At 39.5% G+C, this 18,039-nt stretch overlaps 1 protein-coding gene across 3 annotated transcripts in view; it reads right to left on the minus strand.

The window, feature by feature from the left end:
- Positions 1–259: 259 nt before the first annotated feature.
- The window catches only part of Ulk2 (unc-51 like autophagy activating kinase 2), a 68,723-nt gene continuing 50,943 nt past the window's right edge, over positions 260–18,039 (minus strand). For all 3 annotated transcript variants that reach the window (XM_050163612.1, XM_050163611.1, XM_050163613.1), the window contains 10 exons: positions 15,478–15,764; positions 15,010–15,197; positions 14,298–14,401; positions 11,448–11,597; positions 10,707–10,915; positions 7,094–7,272; positions 6,015–6,133; positions 5,578–5,735; positions 4,237–4,372; positions 260–2,420 (listed from right to left, as the gene is read on the minus strand). In XM_050163612.1, the coding sequence (XP_050019569.1) occupies positions 2,362–2,420; positions 4,237–4,372; positions 5,578–5,735; positions 6,015–6,133; positions 7,094–7,272; positions 10,707–10,915; positions 11,448–11,597; positions 14,298–14,401; positions 15,010–15,197; positions 15,478–15,764 (1,589 nt within the window). In that variant the 3' untranslated portion in view covers positions 260–2,361. The remainder of the gene's footprint in view (positions 2,421–4,236; positions 4,373–5,577; positions 5,736–6,014; positions 6,134–7,093; positions 7,273–10,706; positions 10,916–11,447; positions 11,598–14,297; positions 14,402–15,009; positions 15,198–15,477; positions 15,765–18,039) is intronic.

Consider the following 18,039-nt stretch of genomic DNA (forward strand, 5'->3'; position numbering starts at 1 on the left):
GCCAGCACTCTCTTCTAGCAGAAGAAAGAGCACATGGGGGCTGCAGGAAATCATTATGTCAAGAACAGGTCTTCAATAGATGACAGTTAAAGAAAATTCACATAGCAAGAAAGGCTAACCAGCAGGTTCCCTGATAATTCTTCTATGTATATCTGCATGGTAAATAATTCTCCAGGTTATGACTTGAATACTGGTGCTGACCCACGAATGTGTGAACTTGTCTATTTCCATTTTATGAAATACAGATATGAAATAAAAATACAGAAACATAAAACATTTATTTATTATTGCTATAATCAAGGCAAAAATCTTTTTAAACAATTAGCCTTGATAACGGTAGTATAATCAAAACCATTACTCATAAGTTTACAGTTTGTTCTCCACTGTGAGACTCTGCTGCTTTATACACAGCACCTATAAGACCTCTGATGTGAGAAGAGCTTGAGTTACAGTGCGGTTTCAACATTTGCAGTTCCTGACTTCACACCAACTTTACCTTCTCTCAATCTTTTCATATTGTGGTTTTTGAAAAGTGGCATAAGAGGCTAACTAAATCTACTTACTTGGAAAATCAACTGAGATAACATGGTAATTAAGAGAACATGAAAGAATTCAGTGTAAAATTTAAAAAAATTATCTCAAACAGTTATCACTAATATAAGGAGGGGGTATAGTCTGTTTTTAGGAGCCTGCATGTCAGCCACCTAGAGTCTTAAATCCTGGAGCAGGACAAAGGCCATTAATGACCAAGTTTCCAACCTACTCACTAAAGATGCATTTGGCTTGACAAGCCACTTAATATCAACCCAACTATAACCTAAAAACACTGTCAGTTTTATTTAACCTTAATATACATTTGTACAAGCAATTTAAAAAAGGCTATTACACAATGATTCAGTGAGTTTTACCTAGTTTGGAGAATAATGCATGCAGTTACAAATGAGAGGTAGAAACACTGTAGTAAAGACCTAAAAATACAAACATCTTATAAATAAATGTTCAAATTAACTTCTGGAATTTCACACAGATAAATAATGTAAAAATTACATTACTTTGTCCACCAAGTAAATGGAAACCACGCTGTCTCTGTTAAGTGCGATGCCCAAGAGCTTCTGCGCAGCTATCAGAGTGCAGGTCATTATATGAAGGGTTGAATGAAAGGGTGAAGACGGGTGAATGCTTTATTCAAGTATTCAAGCAGGTAAGTAAAAGAAACCAAACAATATACAGCACAGGAACCGTTCTTGGAGAGATGTGAATTCACTGTGACTAGCTACTTGGTGAACTGTCAGGACTAACTGAAAATGCACATTAGTCTGGAGAGAGCTGCCCAGTTTTCTAAGGAAAACAAACCTCACTTCCTACTAATTTCATGTAGAAACTCCACATCACTAACAAGCCTTTATTCATCACTTTGATTTGGCCCTATTAAAATTCTCAAGAGTATCTCTTGATTCATGATAGCTTTCTAATACTGCCCAAATAAACTTAGCCTTTAATAAACCTATGGTCACAGGTATCAATGCACATTCTGCATGCACAACAAAAAAATGCAACAACCAGCAACTCAAAATACCACTGAGAAGATCTGTTGGTGAAGATTACAGGTGAGAAAAATGCAAAGGTTCACATGAATGCAAGTTTTGACCATTTAAAACTTCAATGGAGTATACACATGAATTCTGAAAAGAGCCTATGTATGGAATCAAGTAAAATATTCTAAACAAGTCCATTGTGCCTCAGTTAGTTTTAAATTGCAAAATTCAATACACAGTTATTTTAATAAATTAGTGCAATATGAAAGATTTTGGAAGATTAACTTATGTCCACATTAGATCAACTTGAAGATGTCACAATTCATCCAAGAGTCACCTTTTGCTTCTTCTTAAAACACTTCCTTCTGAGCTGTTTAAAGATGCATGCTCAGATTCAGATAAACTTACCCCAAATCTCAAACTGTCTGGATGAGCTGTAGACTCTTTGCTTGTATATGCCTTAACAAAGCATGGAATTTCATATATTACTCAGAGTTGAGTAAAGTGTCACTCACTTTCTTTCCTGTTTAATTATCCACAAGAATAATTGTACTTATGATTCTAGTTCTAAGGTACATTTATTTGCCAGGTTCAATGTGTGGATACTCTTTTGCTTCTGCTTCTATAAAGAAAAAGGAAAAGGGGAGTGACTTCTCCAATAAGGCAGGTTTTCTACAAACATGTAGTTTTATATTGTTTTTCCTTCTTAAGTTGCTGCTTGTTCTTTGGTAGTCACCACGGTTTCCTGGGTGGGTGACAGAACCAAACTATAATCCCAAACATGCCACCTCATGTTCCCATGCTGGTCCACAGACAAGTCTGCTGCTCATACAGCTCCAGAGCTACTGCAGAGTGCTGCCAATCTTCTTTCAATACTACATTTATCTAGAAATAAAATTTAAAATTATATTAACAAAAAAACTATTTGTGTTTTCTAACTAAAGGACAGAGGAACTAAGGGGGAAAATTACAACTCTTCCACCATGTTCAGCTGCTCTGTCTTTGCCCCAGAGTTAACAGAATGAATACACTTTCTTTTCTCTGTCCAGCAACAATTCAGATAGGACCTGTAGTTTAATGTTTCAGTGGTAAAATTGGGACTAACATACCGTTAAGAAAAGGTTCAGCTCTAACAACTCACTTGCTTTGAGGTGTAAGTGACGTAGGGACTGCTGTCCTCTTTTATTAAACTGTGTATGACCACATACACAAGAACAGCTGCTCCTCATACACCAGATACTAGGGAAATATCTATCACACTGGTAGCCTGTCACTCTATGTTCTGTTAGTTTTATCAAATCTGTAGTACAGAGATCTTTATAACATTCTTTGGTCTCTAAGCCTAGAAATTTTAAAAGAGTTTTATTAAGTAATAAACATCTTCCTACATTCTTAAACAGGAACTTGAAAGCAATATAATGTAATGAAAAGATCTGAAGAATAAAAGTGATCTGTATTTTGTTTGTTTATTTATTTATTTTTGGTTTTTCAAGTCAAGGTTTCTCTGTGTAGCTTTGGTGCCTGTCCTGGAACTAACTCTTGTAGACCAGGCTGGCCCCGAACTCACAGAGATCCGCCTGACTCTGCCTCCTGAGTGCTGGGATTAAAGGTGTGCACCACCAATGCCTGGCATAATCTATATTTTATATGCAGCCTCTCTAATCCTTACAGCATAAAGTTAACACTGTTCTCAACTTTTTAGAGAAAAGATACTAAGACCACAAAAAGATTAATAATTTGTATAAGGTTTTAAAGCCAAGATTCAGCTCAAGAATGTGATCCCAAACTTACAACTTAGAGGACAAACTACAATTAGTTAAATTCAGTGTTCTTCTTTACCCACAAAGTCACGTTCTAAGACCCTCAATTTATGCCTGAGATTATAAATAGTATCAAATTCTATCTACAAGCATAGCACTATCAATACATTATACCTTGTAACCACTGTGACTAAGTGACCAATAGGTATAGAGAACAAACACAGCAAGTATATACAGTATATACTGGACAAGGGGGTGCATGGGTCATGTCCCAGGTAGCCGAGGACAACTCAGAGAACAATGCAAAATGTGGATGAGGAAGAAGAGAGGCAAGGGGAAACAACAGAAACAAATTTTGTTTGAAAAAACCCATAATGAAGGCTGAAAAGAAGGCTCAATAGTTAAGAGCACTTGCTGCTCTTCCAGAGGACTGGATTCAAGTCCCAGATCCACTAACCACTCACAACTCTCTGTAACTCCAGATCCAGGGGATCTGATACCTTTTCCTAGCCTCCAAAGGTACCAGGCATGCATGTGATACACTTACACATACATGTAGTAATGTAGGTAAACACCCAAGCACATGAAATAGAAAAAAATAATAAAAAAATTTAAATGCCATAATGATACTCAATTATTTAAAAACTAAACAAAAAGACTTAAAAACAAACAAACTATGAACCAGGCAGTGGTGACAACACATTTAATCCCAACACTTAGGAGACAGAGGTAGACGAGTTCAAGGCCACCTTGGTCTACAAAGCAAGTTCCACTACAGCCTGGGCTATACAGAGAAACCCTGTCTCAAAAAACACAAACAAGCAAAAACATTTATGGTGTTTTATTTCTGAGTGTTTTCATTGAATAGTTTTGAGCCCAGCTGTAGAAAGCTGGACTGGAGATGAGGGAGCACTACTGTGCACTACTGTACCGCGACTTACATTTATGCACATTTTCAATATCAGTAGGGTCCTGCAGGATCTTAGTTAGGCCTTCCAAAAGAAGGGCTGCCTTGTGGTACCGATATACAATGTCTTCGGTCTGCTGAAACATCTCATCCAGGGCTGCAGACTGAACCTGGAACCAGTAAACAAAATGAGAAGATTTGCAGCTCCAAAGGTATATAAGTCCTTATGAACAGTGCAGCTTAAAAAATATTAAAATCAATATATTTTGATGAAAGGAAGAAAGACTCTGTAATGTTATGGTTAAATCCAGAAAGGAAAGAAGCAATATAATTCCTAGCATAAAATTTTTATTGTCTTAATGTAGTATAGTGTTATATACTACCTGCCATTCCAATCAATAGTCTAGAGCAATAGGACATACTCTTGTCAGCTTACATTCCAAAGTTGTTTCATAAAACTATTTTTTAGCTATTAAGGTAAATCTAAGAGTATAGCAATAGTACAACTGTAATTTCTCTAAATGGGAAAGATCTATTATGTTGAACAGGTAAAATAACATTAGTTCATACATTTTCAAATTGATATACTTAATAACTAAATGTTCTATATTCCTCAGTCATTTTCCCCCAGTAAATAGAGAAAACTCCAATATATACTCAGACAAATGGAAAGCAGCTTTTCCTCAGTGTCTATATAAAGTCACTCAGTCAAACTCAAGCACCTATTTTTTTGTGGATTAACAAAGCACTATTTTTTTTCTAAGTTTTACAGAGCCAGAATTTCTCATTAGCAGAAAAATGCTAAACATTAACCCAAATTTTAGATAAAACTATAAAATGATGAGAGCATGCCTATGTAAATAAAGTTTAAAAGAAAATACAGTAAAATTTATCAAGTGTAACAACTGAGATTATGGACTATAGTAATTTTATTAAATAAGTTACACTACACTTGGGAGGCAGAGGCAGGCAGATCTTTGTGAGTTCGAGGCCAGCCTGGTCTACAAGAGCTAGTTCCAGGACAGGAACCAAAGCTACAGAGAAAACCTGTCTCGCAAAAAGTTACACTATTTATTTATTTTTTTTTTCGAGACAGGGTTTCTCTGTAGCTTTGGAGCCTGTCCTGGAACTAGCTCTTGTAGACCAGGCTGGCCTCGAACTCACAGAGATCTGCCTGCCTCTGCCTCCCAAGTGCTGGGATTAAAGGTGTGCGCCACCACCGCCCGGCTTACACTATATTAAGTACTCAAATGTCAGTTAAATCTAATTACTTCACTAGGTAATCACAACACTTGGGACCTGAGAAAGGGCAGGATATAAACTCTTAAAGGGCAGATCATTGTAAACAGGTGTTTAATAGCCTTGAAAAGATTACCATTTCCACAGCACAATTGTAGATGAGTTTCTCTGCAGTCACACTGTTGATTTCATCAATAAATCTCTGTTTATCAGAGAAGAAGCGATTCAGCTTTTCTGTAAGTTTCTTGCACATGGTGATGCAGAATTTATATCGTTCATTCAGATTTTTAACAACTGAAACAAAGTTGAAATTGGAATTAGTTTTAATATCCTTCCAGAAATAACAGTGACATGTACCTTTCCTGCTTTTGGAAAGGAAGTGACACTACATGGCCACCGAAGGAAAAGACAAAGTCAGGTTCTCTGATCTTTCAGTATGAAAAGACAGATCAAGTACTTCTGACTTTTCTGTATCAAATAAAGAATTAGAAACAAAAGATCAGCAGAGACTGACTTGGGACAAGGCATGACACAAAGGCCCTTGGAGCCATAGACTATGGTCTGCTCCCGTACCTTGTTTCACAGCTGTGGATGGGCTCAGCTTCCCGGACTTGATCTGAGCTTTGGCGAGATGCAGGGAGGCTGCCAGCAGCTGTGCTGCTTTCATGTGTAACACCAGCTGCTCCACCCGCCTGCACCGCAAGACAGGAGCAGAGAATTATCCTGGGAACTGACCACAAGATTCAGCATGCTAAATATCAGGCCACAGAGGACTTCATCCTCAACCCTCTCCCCTGCATGCCCCAGACAAGATTTTCCCACGTATCCCTGGCAGGTGTCAAATTTATTAACCCTCCTGTCTTAGTATCCCAAGTGCTGCATGTGTGATACCACACCTGGCCCCACCTTGACTCATTTAATTTTTTTTTAAAGAGCTCTTATGAGGTTTCTTTTTTTTAAAAAAAAAGATTTATTTTATGTATTATATATACAGTGTTCTGTCAGCATGTTTGCCTGAACGCCAGAAGAGAGCACCAGATTTCATTACAGACAGTTTTGAGCCACCATGTGGTTGCTGGGAATTGAACTCAGGATCTCTCGAAGAGCAGTCAATGCTCTTAACCTGAGTCATCTCTCCAGCTCCCGTCTTGACTTTTAAATGTACATTTAACTCCTAAATGGAGAAGAATTAGTAAGGAGAAAGATATGTGAGCTTGGAATATTACAGGAACACTGAAACAAAAATCCGTATGACCTCCTTGGTCATCAAGTATCTTCAGTTGTAAATTTTCAGAGAAAGGTGATATTAAGGTCACATAATAAATTTTTTTTGGGGGGGGGGGGGTTTCGAGATAGGGTTTCTCTGTAGCTTTGGAGCCTGTCCTGGAACTAGCTCTGTAGACCAGGCTGGCCTCGAACTCACAGAGAACTGCCTGCCTCTGCCTCCCGAGTGCTGGGATTAAAGGCGTGCGCCACCACCACCCGGCCATAATAAATTTTTGTAACATCTCACACAATTAAACAACTTAAATTTCCTTTCAGCTTTTAAAAATGAGACATGATTTTTTTAAAATACATAACAATGCTTACATTTAAATACACGTTTATAGGAAGTGTAAATAAACTGGAAATGAATGACAGTAGGCACCTACCCCCAATCTTTGCTTAGCTGGCTGATCTGGTCCACGACTACACTCTCCTGAATCTGGTACAAGGACACAGCAGATGTGCACAGCTCAGGGTTCCCACCCCTCACTGCTGTTAGATCCAGCACGCATTCAGTAAACATTAGCATCACGTTCAGATGGCGTAAGGTGTCTGTGTGTTCTCGCTGCAAAGGCAAGGTGTTTTATAACATTTTACATTAAGGACTTAAATGTATTGTATATACAAGGTTTTCCCATACTTATGAACGTTGGAATGATCAAAGAAAACCAGTGTTTTTAAATTTTAGAGAGCTGTTAGAAAATAAATACAAATCAAACTAAATATTATTTGCAGATATGTCTGCATTTATTATAGCATCCACATAAGTAGGCTACAAAGGTTGCTGTGCTTTATTCAGAAAAATAAAACCAAACTAAACCAAAACCTGAATAATTGAATCAATATGTGTAAAACAAAGACATGACAAAATAGGCATCAGGTGTATAACGGTAGGATATACTACCGTTATATGGAGAGATGGCTCAGCAGTTACAAACACTGACTGCTCTTGCAGAGGACAGAGCTTCAGTTTCTAGCACCCACATGGTGGATCATAAACACTTGGAACCCCAAATCCAGGTGATCTGATACCCTCTCCTGACCACCATGACAACAGGCACACAAATGGTGCATAGATACAATGCAGGCAAAAGTCTAAATACTGTATATGTGGTGTGTGTATATACATACACTTTTTTTTTCTTTTGAGACAGGATTTCTCTGCTTAGCCTTGGCTCTCCTCGAACTTGCTCTGTTGACTAGGCTGGCCTTGAACTCACAGACATTCACTTGCCTTTGCCTCTTGAGTGCTGGGATTAAAGGCGTGCGCTACCATCGCCTGGCTATAAATTTTTAAAAATTTAAAAATTACAAAGATAGGTTTGGAGAGATGCTCAGCAGGTAGAAGCACTTGCCATGCAAGCTTGAAATTCTGAGTTAATCTCTAGAACCCATCTGTAATCTCAACTGCTATAGTGAGATGGGAGGTGAAGAAGGGGAAATCATCCAGAAACCCATGGGCTAGCTATTGGAGCACACACTGCAACACAAGAGAGATCTTGCTTCAGCAGAGTCCCAGAACCAACTCCCCAAAATTGTTCTCTGACCCCATACGGCAAAAGTGTGGCACCTATGCTTTCATAAATTAAAATATTACAAGGACACTCAACACTAAATTAAACTTTTTTCCTTTTTCTTTTTTTCTCTTTTTCTGAGATAAGGTCTTGCTATGTACACAGGCTAGTCTATAATTCTATCCTTCTGCTTCGCCCTCTGAATAGCTGCAATTATAGCTGTTGCCAACAAGTGCTATATACTTTACAGTTCAGTGAGTTTTAAGTCTGGGGTGGTTTGTAGTTGAGAGTGATTCACAATAAAGCTCTGATTTTCAGATGAGAGACATTCTAAAGGATGTCTTTTCAAGGCAATTTCAAAATTCAATTCTAAAATTTTCTTCTTTAATTATAAATGAATTTTAAAATTCCAAATAAGATTAAACATTTATTTAAATTGTATGTGTGTTAGTATTTGTGTCTTTCCTTGATCAGGCTCCACTTGTTCTTAAAAAATTATTTGTATTTATTAGTGTGTGTGTGTACGCACGTGAATGCATGTGTGTGTGTGTGTTGTATGGGCACACTTGTGCAGGAATATGATAGTCAGATGATGATGTCAGGTGTCCTCCACCACTCCCTGTGTATTCTTTTGAGGTAGAGTCTTTCCCTGAACTTGCAGCTCCTATTTTTTCATCAGGGCTGGACACCAGCAAGCTCCAGTGATTTCTCCGTCCCTGTCCCCTAAGAAACTGTGGAGTTACAGGTGGGTGGAGACACCTGGCTTGTTACCTGGGTGCTAGATTCCAAATTCTATTCCTCAAGAATGTGTATTAAGTGTTCTAAATCACTGAGTGTTCTCCCCACCCATACCTTATGTTTTGTGACAGAGTTTCCCCTTAAATGTGAAACTGTGATTCAGATAGACTGGCTGGCAATAAGCTTCTGGAATCCACTCCCTTCAGGGCTGTGGTTATAGCCATGCCATGTCTGTTATGATCTGCTGGCCTGGTTTGTCACCTGTGTGCACTGTCCTTTAAGAGACAAGCCCCACCTCCCCAAACTGCCAAGGGAAGCAGATATCCACCTCCTCCAGCCTGAAGAGGTAACTTCTGCACTCTCCTCCCTTCTCCCCCGCCACTTTTCCTTTCTTCCCCATAACCCACTAAATAAACTCTATACCCAAACTCTCTCTGCATGATGTTATCTGTCTCCCACCTACCAAGGTGACCCGCCAGGCCTCAGGGGACTGGCCGTGGCCTTGGGTCACCTACTGCTACCCCTTTTGGGGCCGTCCTTCCCCTGTCCCCACTTATATCTTAAAAAAAAAAAAAAAACACACACACACACACACAGACCCCCACTACTATATCTTAAAAAAGAATAATATCTGTCTGTTTTTATGTGGGTTCTGGGACCCACTTTCAGTTTTCTGTACATGTGCAGTAAGCACTTTCCTGAGTCACTTCCCCAGACCCCCAAGTTTTTCTCAAACAGAAGAACAAAGCACTAGAATTTCCAAATGTCTCTCAGTTTTGTGAGAGCATATTAGACTATATTCACCAATACATAGAGTGTTGTCCTTATGAGAGATACAACTCCAAAATCATAAAATGATCTCTAGTTCTAGATTTGTGCTCAGCATAGGACAGATGACATACACTGTGGTTTTTCCTGTAGAACTGGATCCCCAGAGGGAAAGTACTGATCTAGTCTGCTTAAGCAGAAATATTTCTGTGTTAATGACTAACCTGGTAGTATGGCTTGTTACTATTATTATTGACATAGGGTTTTACTATGCAGCTCAGGTTGACCTCAAACTCAAAACACTTCTGCCTCAGCTTCTAAGAGCTAGAATTATGGGTATGTGCCCCCATGTTGGCATAATTATTATTTAACTTTATAATTTAGTATTTTTATTAATTTTTAAGAAGTTCATGCAATGTACTTTGACCAACTACCTAATTCTCTACCTAACTCCTCCCAGATCTATTATGACCTCCTTATCTTCTAATCTTCAGGTCACATTTTTTAATAACCCACCACGTTCAATTTGTGCTGCCTATACACTTATGGGTGTGGGCCATCCACTGGCGCTACAGAGGCCACATCCTTAAAGGAAACTGCCTCTCCCTCTCAGAAGCCAAACTGTCCGCAGGCTGGCATTTTAAATCTATGTTTAGATGCTTTTTACCTAACGAAGGAAAGAAAGTACTGAGGATAAAACATTATGTTTCTAGGGAAAATCTTTTAAGTTCCTACAGATCGAGTTGGGCATGGGTGGTGCACAAGGCAGCAATGGTAACTTCAAGGTCAGCCTCCCCTACACAGTTTTGGAGCATCCAGGGCTATATAGTAAGGCCCTGTCTCAAGGAAACAAACAAAACAAAACATAAAAGGGATTTTGAAATTTCAGAAATATTTGATATAATTTGTTCTTTCATCATTGTTAGAAAACAACATCAGATCAACAATATATTCACACACCCTGCAATCTCTTCCCTACCTCCATCAGTGTCTCCTCTGGTAGTTCAGGGGCTTCAAAGGTGATGAGACCCTCTAGGCTGGGTGGTGAAGCACCATAAGGCACATATCTCAGGCTGGGAGCTGCCTCTGCTCCTGGTGGGGAAGAGCCCAAGCCCGGCCCAGGTGGGGAGCCCACACACACACGGCCACTTGCAGAGCACAAGGAGCCTCCTGAGCTGCTGGACCCCACTACAAAAAAACAACACATGTAGCACATGTCCAAAGTAGTCAGAAGGGGCTTTCATACTAATTTCTCATTTACTGAACATAACCTATTCAAGTGACAAAGAAAATATTTAAAGAAAATCCCCAGGCTCCTCATTCTATTTGAATATATGAACATGGTCTCTTTATGTATATACATACATACATGTATGCCTACCCACCAGAAGAAGGCACCAGGTCTTATAGATGGCTGTGAGTCACCATGCAGTTGCTGGGAATTGAATTCAGGACCTCTGGAAGAGCATCCAGTGCTCTTAACTTCTGAGCCCTCCCCAGTCTCCCATATAGTATATAGCATATAGTAAAGTATGGTATAGTATATATTAATTTTACTTTTCATGTTGCTTCATTTACTTCTGACATATAACTCTTTAAGGAGGGTAAACAGCTGCAATCACTTTACTGGAACAGAAATCAAAGCCTAGAGAAGTAAAGTGATTTGTCTGATTTCACTTATCAGAACAGTCATGTAATGCACTAGAACACTGATCCTTACCTGAGGTGGTTCTAGTTCGAAGGACCATATGAGTACAAGTAGGGGCTGTGGCACTGTGTGGAGGAGACCCCACAGTGAAGAGGACAGCTCTAGCACTTGCTGCTGTTCCTGCTGGCAATGCCAGCATAACACTACAGGCTCCTGCAGGAGCTAAAACAAAAAGTTGGCCAGATATTAGATTACATTCAGAGTATCCTATATAAAACTAGGAAACTTATGCTTTTATATTAATTTTAATGTTTATTTTTATTATTTTAAATTATGTGTATGTGTGTGATAGAGTATATCCAAGTGGGTACAGGTATCCACTAAGGCTAAGCATCAGATCCCCTTGGAGTTGGAGTTACAGGCAGTTGTGAGCTGCCTAAGGTGGATGCTTGGAGGCAAACTCATATCCAATGCAAGAGCAGTAAGTCCTTTAGCTGATGAGCCACCTCTCCAGGCTTGTTTAATAGTATTTGTAAAATTCTAACATTAATTCTAAAATGATCATTCCATATATATTTCCAGTAAGAATATTTTAAGGGTCACCAAACTGGGTCAGCATGAGAAATTGACCTCAAAGCTGATGACCTGAGTTTGACTCCTAAGATCCTGAAGGTAGAAGAACTGCCTCTGGCAAGTTGTCCTCTGACTTCCACATGCATGCAATGACATGTGCATGCCTACATACATAAATACACATGCAAAATTAAAAGCTCAATGTAATTAAAAAGAATTGGGCGTGGTAGGTCACATTTATTTATTTGGTTTTTCAAGACAGGGTTTCTCTGTGTAGCCTTCTCTGGTCCGACATTTACTCTGTAGAGCAAGCTGGCCTCAAATTTGGAGATCCACCTGCCTCTGCTTCCTAAATGCTGAGATTAAAAGTGTGTGCCACCACCATCTAGCTGGTAGGTCATATTTTTAATCCCAGCACTTGGGAGGCAGAGGCAGACAGATCTCTAGGAGTTTGAAGAGCCTGGTCTACATTGTGAATTCTAGGCAGACAGGGGTACACAGTAAATTAAAAAAAAAAAATCTGTAGCCCGGCAGTGGTGGTACACACCTTTAATCCCAGCACTGGGAAGGCAAAGGCAGGCAGATCTCTGAGTTTGAGGCCAGCCTGGTCTACAAAAGCTAGTTCCAGGACAGTCAGGACTATTACATAGAGAAACCCTGTCTCAAAAAAAAAAATCTGTAAGAAAAGAAATTTCGAGTAATATTACTACCTCTTTGAATCTTCACATCAAAACCTAGTATTCAAAGTTTTAGATAGTTACAAAATATCTAAACTACAAGTTAAATCTGTTGATAATTAGAAGAATTAGACACTGAGAACTACAAATAAAAATACAAAGGGAAGGGGCTGTAGAAATGGTTTAGTAGTTGGGCGGTGGTGGTGCACACCTTTAATCCCAGCACTCGGGAGGCAGAGGCAGGCAGATCTCTGTGAGTTCGAGGACAGCCTGGTGTATAAACGCTAGTTCCAGGACAGGCTCCAAAGCTACAGAGAAACCCTGTCTTGAAAAACGAACAAACAGGGCTGGAGAGATGGCTCAGAGGTTAAGAGCATTGCCTGCTCTTCCAAAGGTCCTGAGTTCAATTCCCAGCAACCATTTACTCAGGACCTTTGGAAGAGCAGGCAATGCTCTTAACCACTGAGCCATCTCTCCAGCCCGCCAAAGACATTCTTAAGTTAAAAGGAAAAAGACAACATAACAACTATTGTGAGATTCCACGGTCCTTCTCTTCAGAAACTGTACAGCAAGATCAGAATGAAGTGACATATTAACGCCTATGGTCTTTAGGAGTTGTTCTCTTCAGACTAGAGAACAAATCAAATGAGGTAATTTGTTGGCCCAGATATTTTTTAAATTTTTTATGGTTTATTTAACTTTATTTTATGTGCATTGGTGTGGAAGTGTCAGATTCCCTGGAACTGGATTTTCAGACAGTTGTGAGCTGCCATGTGAGTGCTGGGAATTGAACCAGAGTCCCCCGGAAGAACAGTCAGTGCTCTTAATCGCTGAGCCATCTCTCTAGCCCGGCCCAGATATTTTTTAGAATGTAATAAAGACAATAGGGAGCTAAGCATGGTAGCTGGGCATGGTGGCACATGCCTTTAATTTTAGTACATTCAGGAGACAAAGGCCAAGTGGATCTCTGAGTTCTAGGCCAGCATCATCTACGTAGTGAATTTCAGGACAGCCAGGGCTATGAAAAGAGACCCTGTCTCAAAGAAACAAAACAAAACAAAACAAACCCAAACAAAAAAAAAAAACCTAGAGAAAACAAGATTATGATTGACTGCAAAATGTGGGTATATATAATACTTAGGGATGCCTAGAATACATTCCAGAAATTTTAACTGCAAACAACCTTGGGGTAAGGATATGAAATCTCACTGGTGGTTTTTCTGTTTGTTTGTTTTTTATTTTCTTATTTTTGTATAAACAGTTCAGATAATCTCAAAAGGAGTGCTCAATATTTATAGATTCTGGAGCAACTCTGAAAGGTCCAGGGGCCTTAGTAACTGTATATTTCTGGGATTCAGCTGCTATTTAAAAAAAAAAAAAAAGTTTGGGAGTATTGTATTTAGGCTAACTTCAGCCAGGAAAATCCTACCAACAATAACATTTTGGTCACAAATCTTCGAATCATAGAGTATTGCTCATCAAGGTACTGAGTAAGATTTGGTTGGATGGGTCTTGAAAAGGCACATGAGATGAAAGAATGACCTCTACAACTATATAAAAATATGTGTTTGTGTTGTTTTAAGCCATCAAGCTTGTGACACCTTATTATAAAGTAATAAATTATGCATATGCTAACAAATTACCTGTTGACAAATTAAGAACATTTTCTTACCTATATCCATTGGTCGTTCTGTATTTAAACTATCCGTGCTGCCCTGGTGTCCACCTAATGGCACCTTTACTTGCTGGTCTGATAACTTCCCAGTACTGACAGATCTAAAAAGAACAGTGATGTGAATAACAGGAAAGCACCTTTTAAAAACTGATAAAGAATACTTCGGCATATAGACTGACTTCTCTAACAAAAATAAAAGAAATGGTTTACTCAAGAAACTCAGGAAGAGCTCTGTACTGGCTGGTTTGGGTATCAACTTGATAATAAACTAGAGTCATCAGACAGGAAGGAGCCCCATTTGAGGAAATGCTTCCATGAGATCCAGCTGTAGGGGATTTTCCCAATTAGTAATCAATGGCGGTAGAGATCAGCACATGGTGGGTGGGGCTTTCCCTATGCTGGTGGTCCTGGGTTCTATAAGAAAGCAGGCTGAGCAAGCCATGGGGAATAAGCCCATAAGCAGCACCCTCTAAGGCCTCTGCATCAGCTCCTGCCTCTAGGATTCTGCCCTGTTTGAGTCCCTGTCCTTTCTTCAGTGATGGACAGTAATAGGGAAGTGTAAGCCAAATAAACCCTTTTCTCCCCAACTAATTCCAAATGTATATGGTACATATTATTAATCACATGGCATAAAACACCTACTAATGTATCTAATTGTTTTTACAACAGAATACAGTGATTTATGAATTAGTTTTCATTAGTCTTTTACCTGCCAAATACTGCCTTGCTCTGTAGCTCAGATCGTTGCCTCTCACTTCCTTGGACTAAGAGGCAATGGGGACATGCACGAGGGTCATTTCCATCTTTGGACTGGCTTTCAACAGGCCCATGACGAGTAACCAAGGCTAAGAGGTTAGAAGATGCTTGTGTTTTAGGGATTTTAAAAGGAGCTGTAGTCTAAAGAAACATATAAAAGCTAGTTAATACGATGTATTATAAAATGTTCAGAACTAACAGGATATATGGTACACTGGACATGAGTATAGATTTGGGACTTAGATGTGGATTCAAATACTGGCTTTGTATTTATGAGTGATGTGTTATATGATGTTTATAATATGGGCTGTTCCTTTAAGCTCTTTAAGGACCAACTTCCTTTTCTGAAAGGAAAGCACTCAACCCAGTGACTATTCACTACGATTATAACTATTCTTATAAAAGAGCTTAAGAAACACACCTTAGTAGGAGAACCAATGATTGTTGGTAAAGGAGTTTTAAAGAACCAGTCAGAACTCCGTGGAGAGGACCCCATGTGCTTGGTGGGAGAGGTTCCAAGGCTGCCAGGCCGACTAGGCTGAGGTGAGTAACTATACCCAGCTCCTGCATGCGATGGACACACGGGGTCAGAGTGCTGTTTTCTGAGCTTCTGCTTGTTCTGATAGATATCAGTGAGGGTGGGGGCGCTCTGTAGTCTAGCACCCAGCAAGAGTGACTGTGGTGACTGGGTCTGTGGCACTGGAGAACCTATCAACAAAATAAAGGCAACATTAAAACCTGCAGAGAAGTGCACAGATAAAACACAGGAACTGAAAAAGGCAATCCACGTGTGTCCAAGGACAGTGAGTGTCTCATGGAGTGCATGTGGAGGCCAGAGAACAACCTCAGGTGTGGGCCCTTGCCCTCCATGCTGACTGAGACATACACCTACGAGACTAGGCATCCCTTTTCCACACAAATCATGTTGTTGTCCAGCGAAGATCACTAATACTTAAGTTCCACTAAGACACTCTCTGGAGTTTCTTGCAAACCAAATTATTACTAATAACATTAAAAGTATACAAGTATCCCCAGTATCCAATCTGACACCAAACCAGGTTTGGTGGTACACATTTGCTGTCCCATAGTCAGGAGGCTAAAGTAGGAGGATCTCAAGCTTAAAGCCATCCTGGTCCTATATAACAAGACCCTATCTCAAACAAGTAAACAAAAAACCCAATTAAATAACAAAACCTCCAACACTACAACAACATAAAAAATATCAATTGGCTGGGCGGTGGTGGCCCACGCCTTTAATCCCAGCACTCGGGAGGCAGAGGCAGGCGGATCTCTGTTAGTTTGAGACCAGCCTGGTCTACAAGAGCTAGTTCTGGGACAGGCTCCAAAACCACAGAGAAACCCTGTCTCGAAAAAAAAACAAAACAAAAAATATATATCAATTGGAGGCTGAGCATGATGGTGCTGGTGCATGCTTTTAATCCTAGTACTCTGTGAGTTTGAGGTCAGCCTAGTCTACACACAGTGAGAATTCCAAGACAGCCTGCACTAAATAGAGAAACCCTGTTTGTTTTTTTTTTAAAAAATAAAACAAAACAAAACAACAACAAAATAAACAGCTGGGTGGTGGTGGCGAATGCCTTTAATCCCAGCACTCGGGAGGCAGAGGCAGGCGGATCTCTGGGAGTTCGAGGCCAGACTGGTCTACAGAGCTAGTTCCAGGACAGGCTCCAAAGGTACAAAGAAACCCTGTCTCAAAAAACAAACAAACAAAAACCCAAAAAATAAATAAACAAAAACAATTATAGTTTTGCTATTGACCATTCCTGCTTGCTTTCATTCCAAACCTGACATTTATTAAGAACATTACTCTACTTAAAAAAAATTATATATTTTATGTATGAGTGTTCTATCTGCAAATACACCTTCATGCCAGAAGAGGGCATCGGATACTAACTCAGAACCACTGGAGGGGAAGACGGTGCTCTAAACCAGAGACATGACACCAGCCCCTCATTATTCTATTTTTTTTATAAAAATAAGCTTAAATAAATAGAAAAGTAAAATTTGTAGTAAATGTCATGATCAGGTAAATTTATTTAAATGTTCCTTTAAAGAAAATTAAAAAATTAAACAAAATGAGTGAAAATTTTAATAATATGTGATTTCTTTAATTATTCAACTCATTACATGTTCACACAGTAAAGTGACTTATAAAAAGTGTGATTTACATGTACCTTTCTAGGAATATGCATTATCTAATACAACAATAGAAACACGCACACATATATATTTTAAAGTTTCTTCTTCCCTCCTTTTTTTGAGACAGTGTTAATACCTCATGCTGGCCTCTAACTTGCTATTTAACTGAGGATGTCCTTGAACTTCTAATAACAAAGAGTTCTGGGATTATAGGCATGGCTTTATATGGTGCTGAGGACGAAAGGCATAAGTCACGAACAAGGCCACACCAGTTTGGAGTTATGATTAATAGGGTGTTATTTATTTAAAGGGGAAAAAAACTTACAGATCACCTTCCCAGACAACAGCCATCTGCACAACCAGGAAGGGAGTCTAGTCTCCGGCGGAGCAGGAAGTGAAGAGAGAGAGCAGAGGAAGTAGCGGCTTTTTTAAAGGGAGAGAGACCACGCCCCAATGGCCTGGTATCACAGCAGCTATTGGTTGGAGGAGCGGAAGGACCTCCCGCAACAGAGGGCAGAACCTAAGGTTTTGTACATGCTAGGCAAATACTTCAACTGAGCTACATACCCAACCCCTTAGTTTCTTAAGGTTAATTATAAAGAAACCTTTTTTTCTTTCTTTTTTTAGTTTTTCGAGACAGGGTTTCTCTGTAGCTTTGGAGCCTGTCCTGGCACTAGCTCTTGTAGACCAGGCTGGCCTTGAACTCACAGAGATCCACCTGCCTCTGCCTCTCGAGTGCTGGGATTAAAGGCGTGTGCCGCCACCACCACCCGGCCTTAAAGAAATCTTATGATCACAAGGAGATACTAGATATATGACATAT

Source organism: Alexandromys fortis, unplaced genomic scaffold (assembly GCF_014885135.2).
Source record: "Alexandromys fortis isolate MF-2015 unplaced genomic scaffold, M_Fortis_MF-2015_v1.1 scaffold_149, whole genome shotgun sequence".
Lineage (NCBI taxonomy): Eukaryota > Metazoa > Chordata > Mammalia > Rodentia > Cricetidae > Alexandromys > Alexandromys fortis.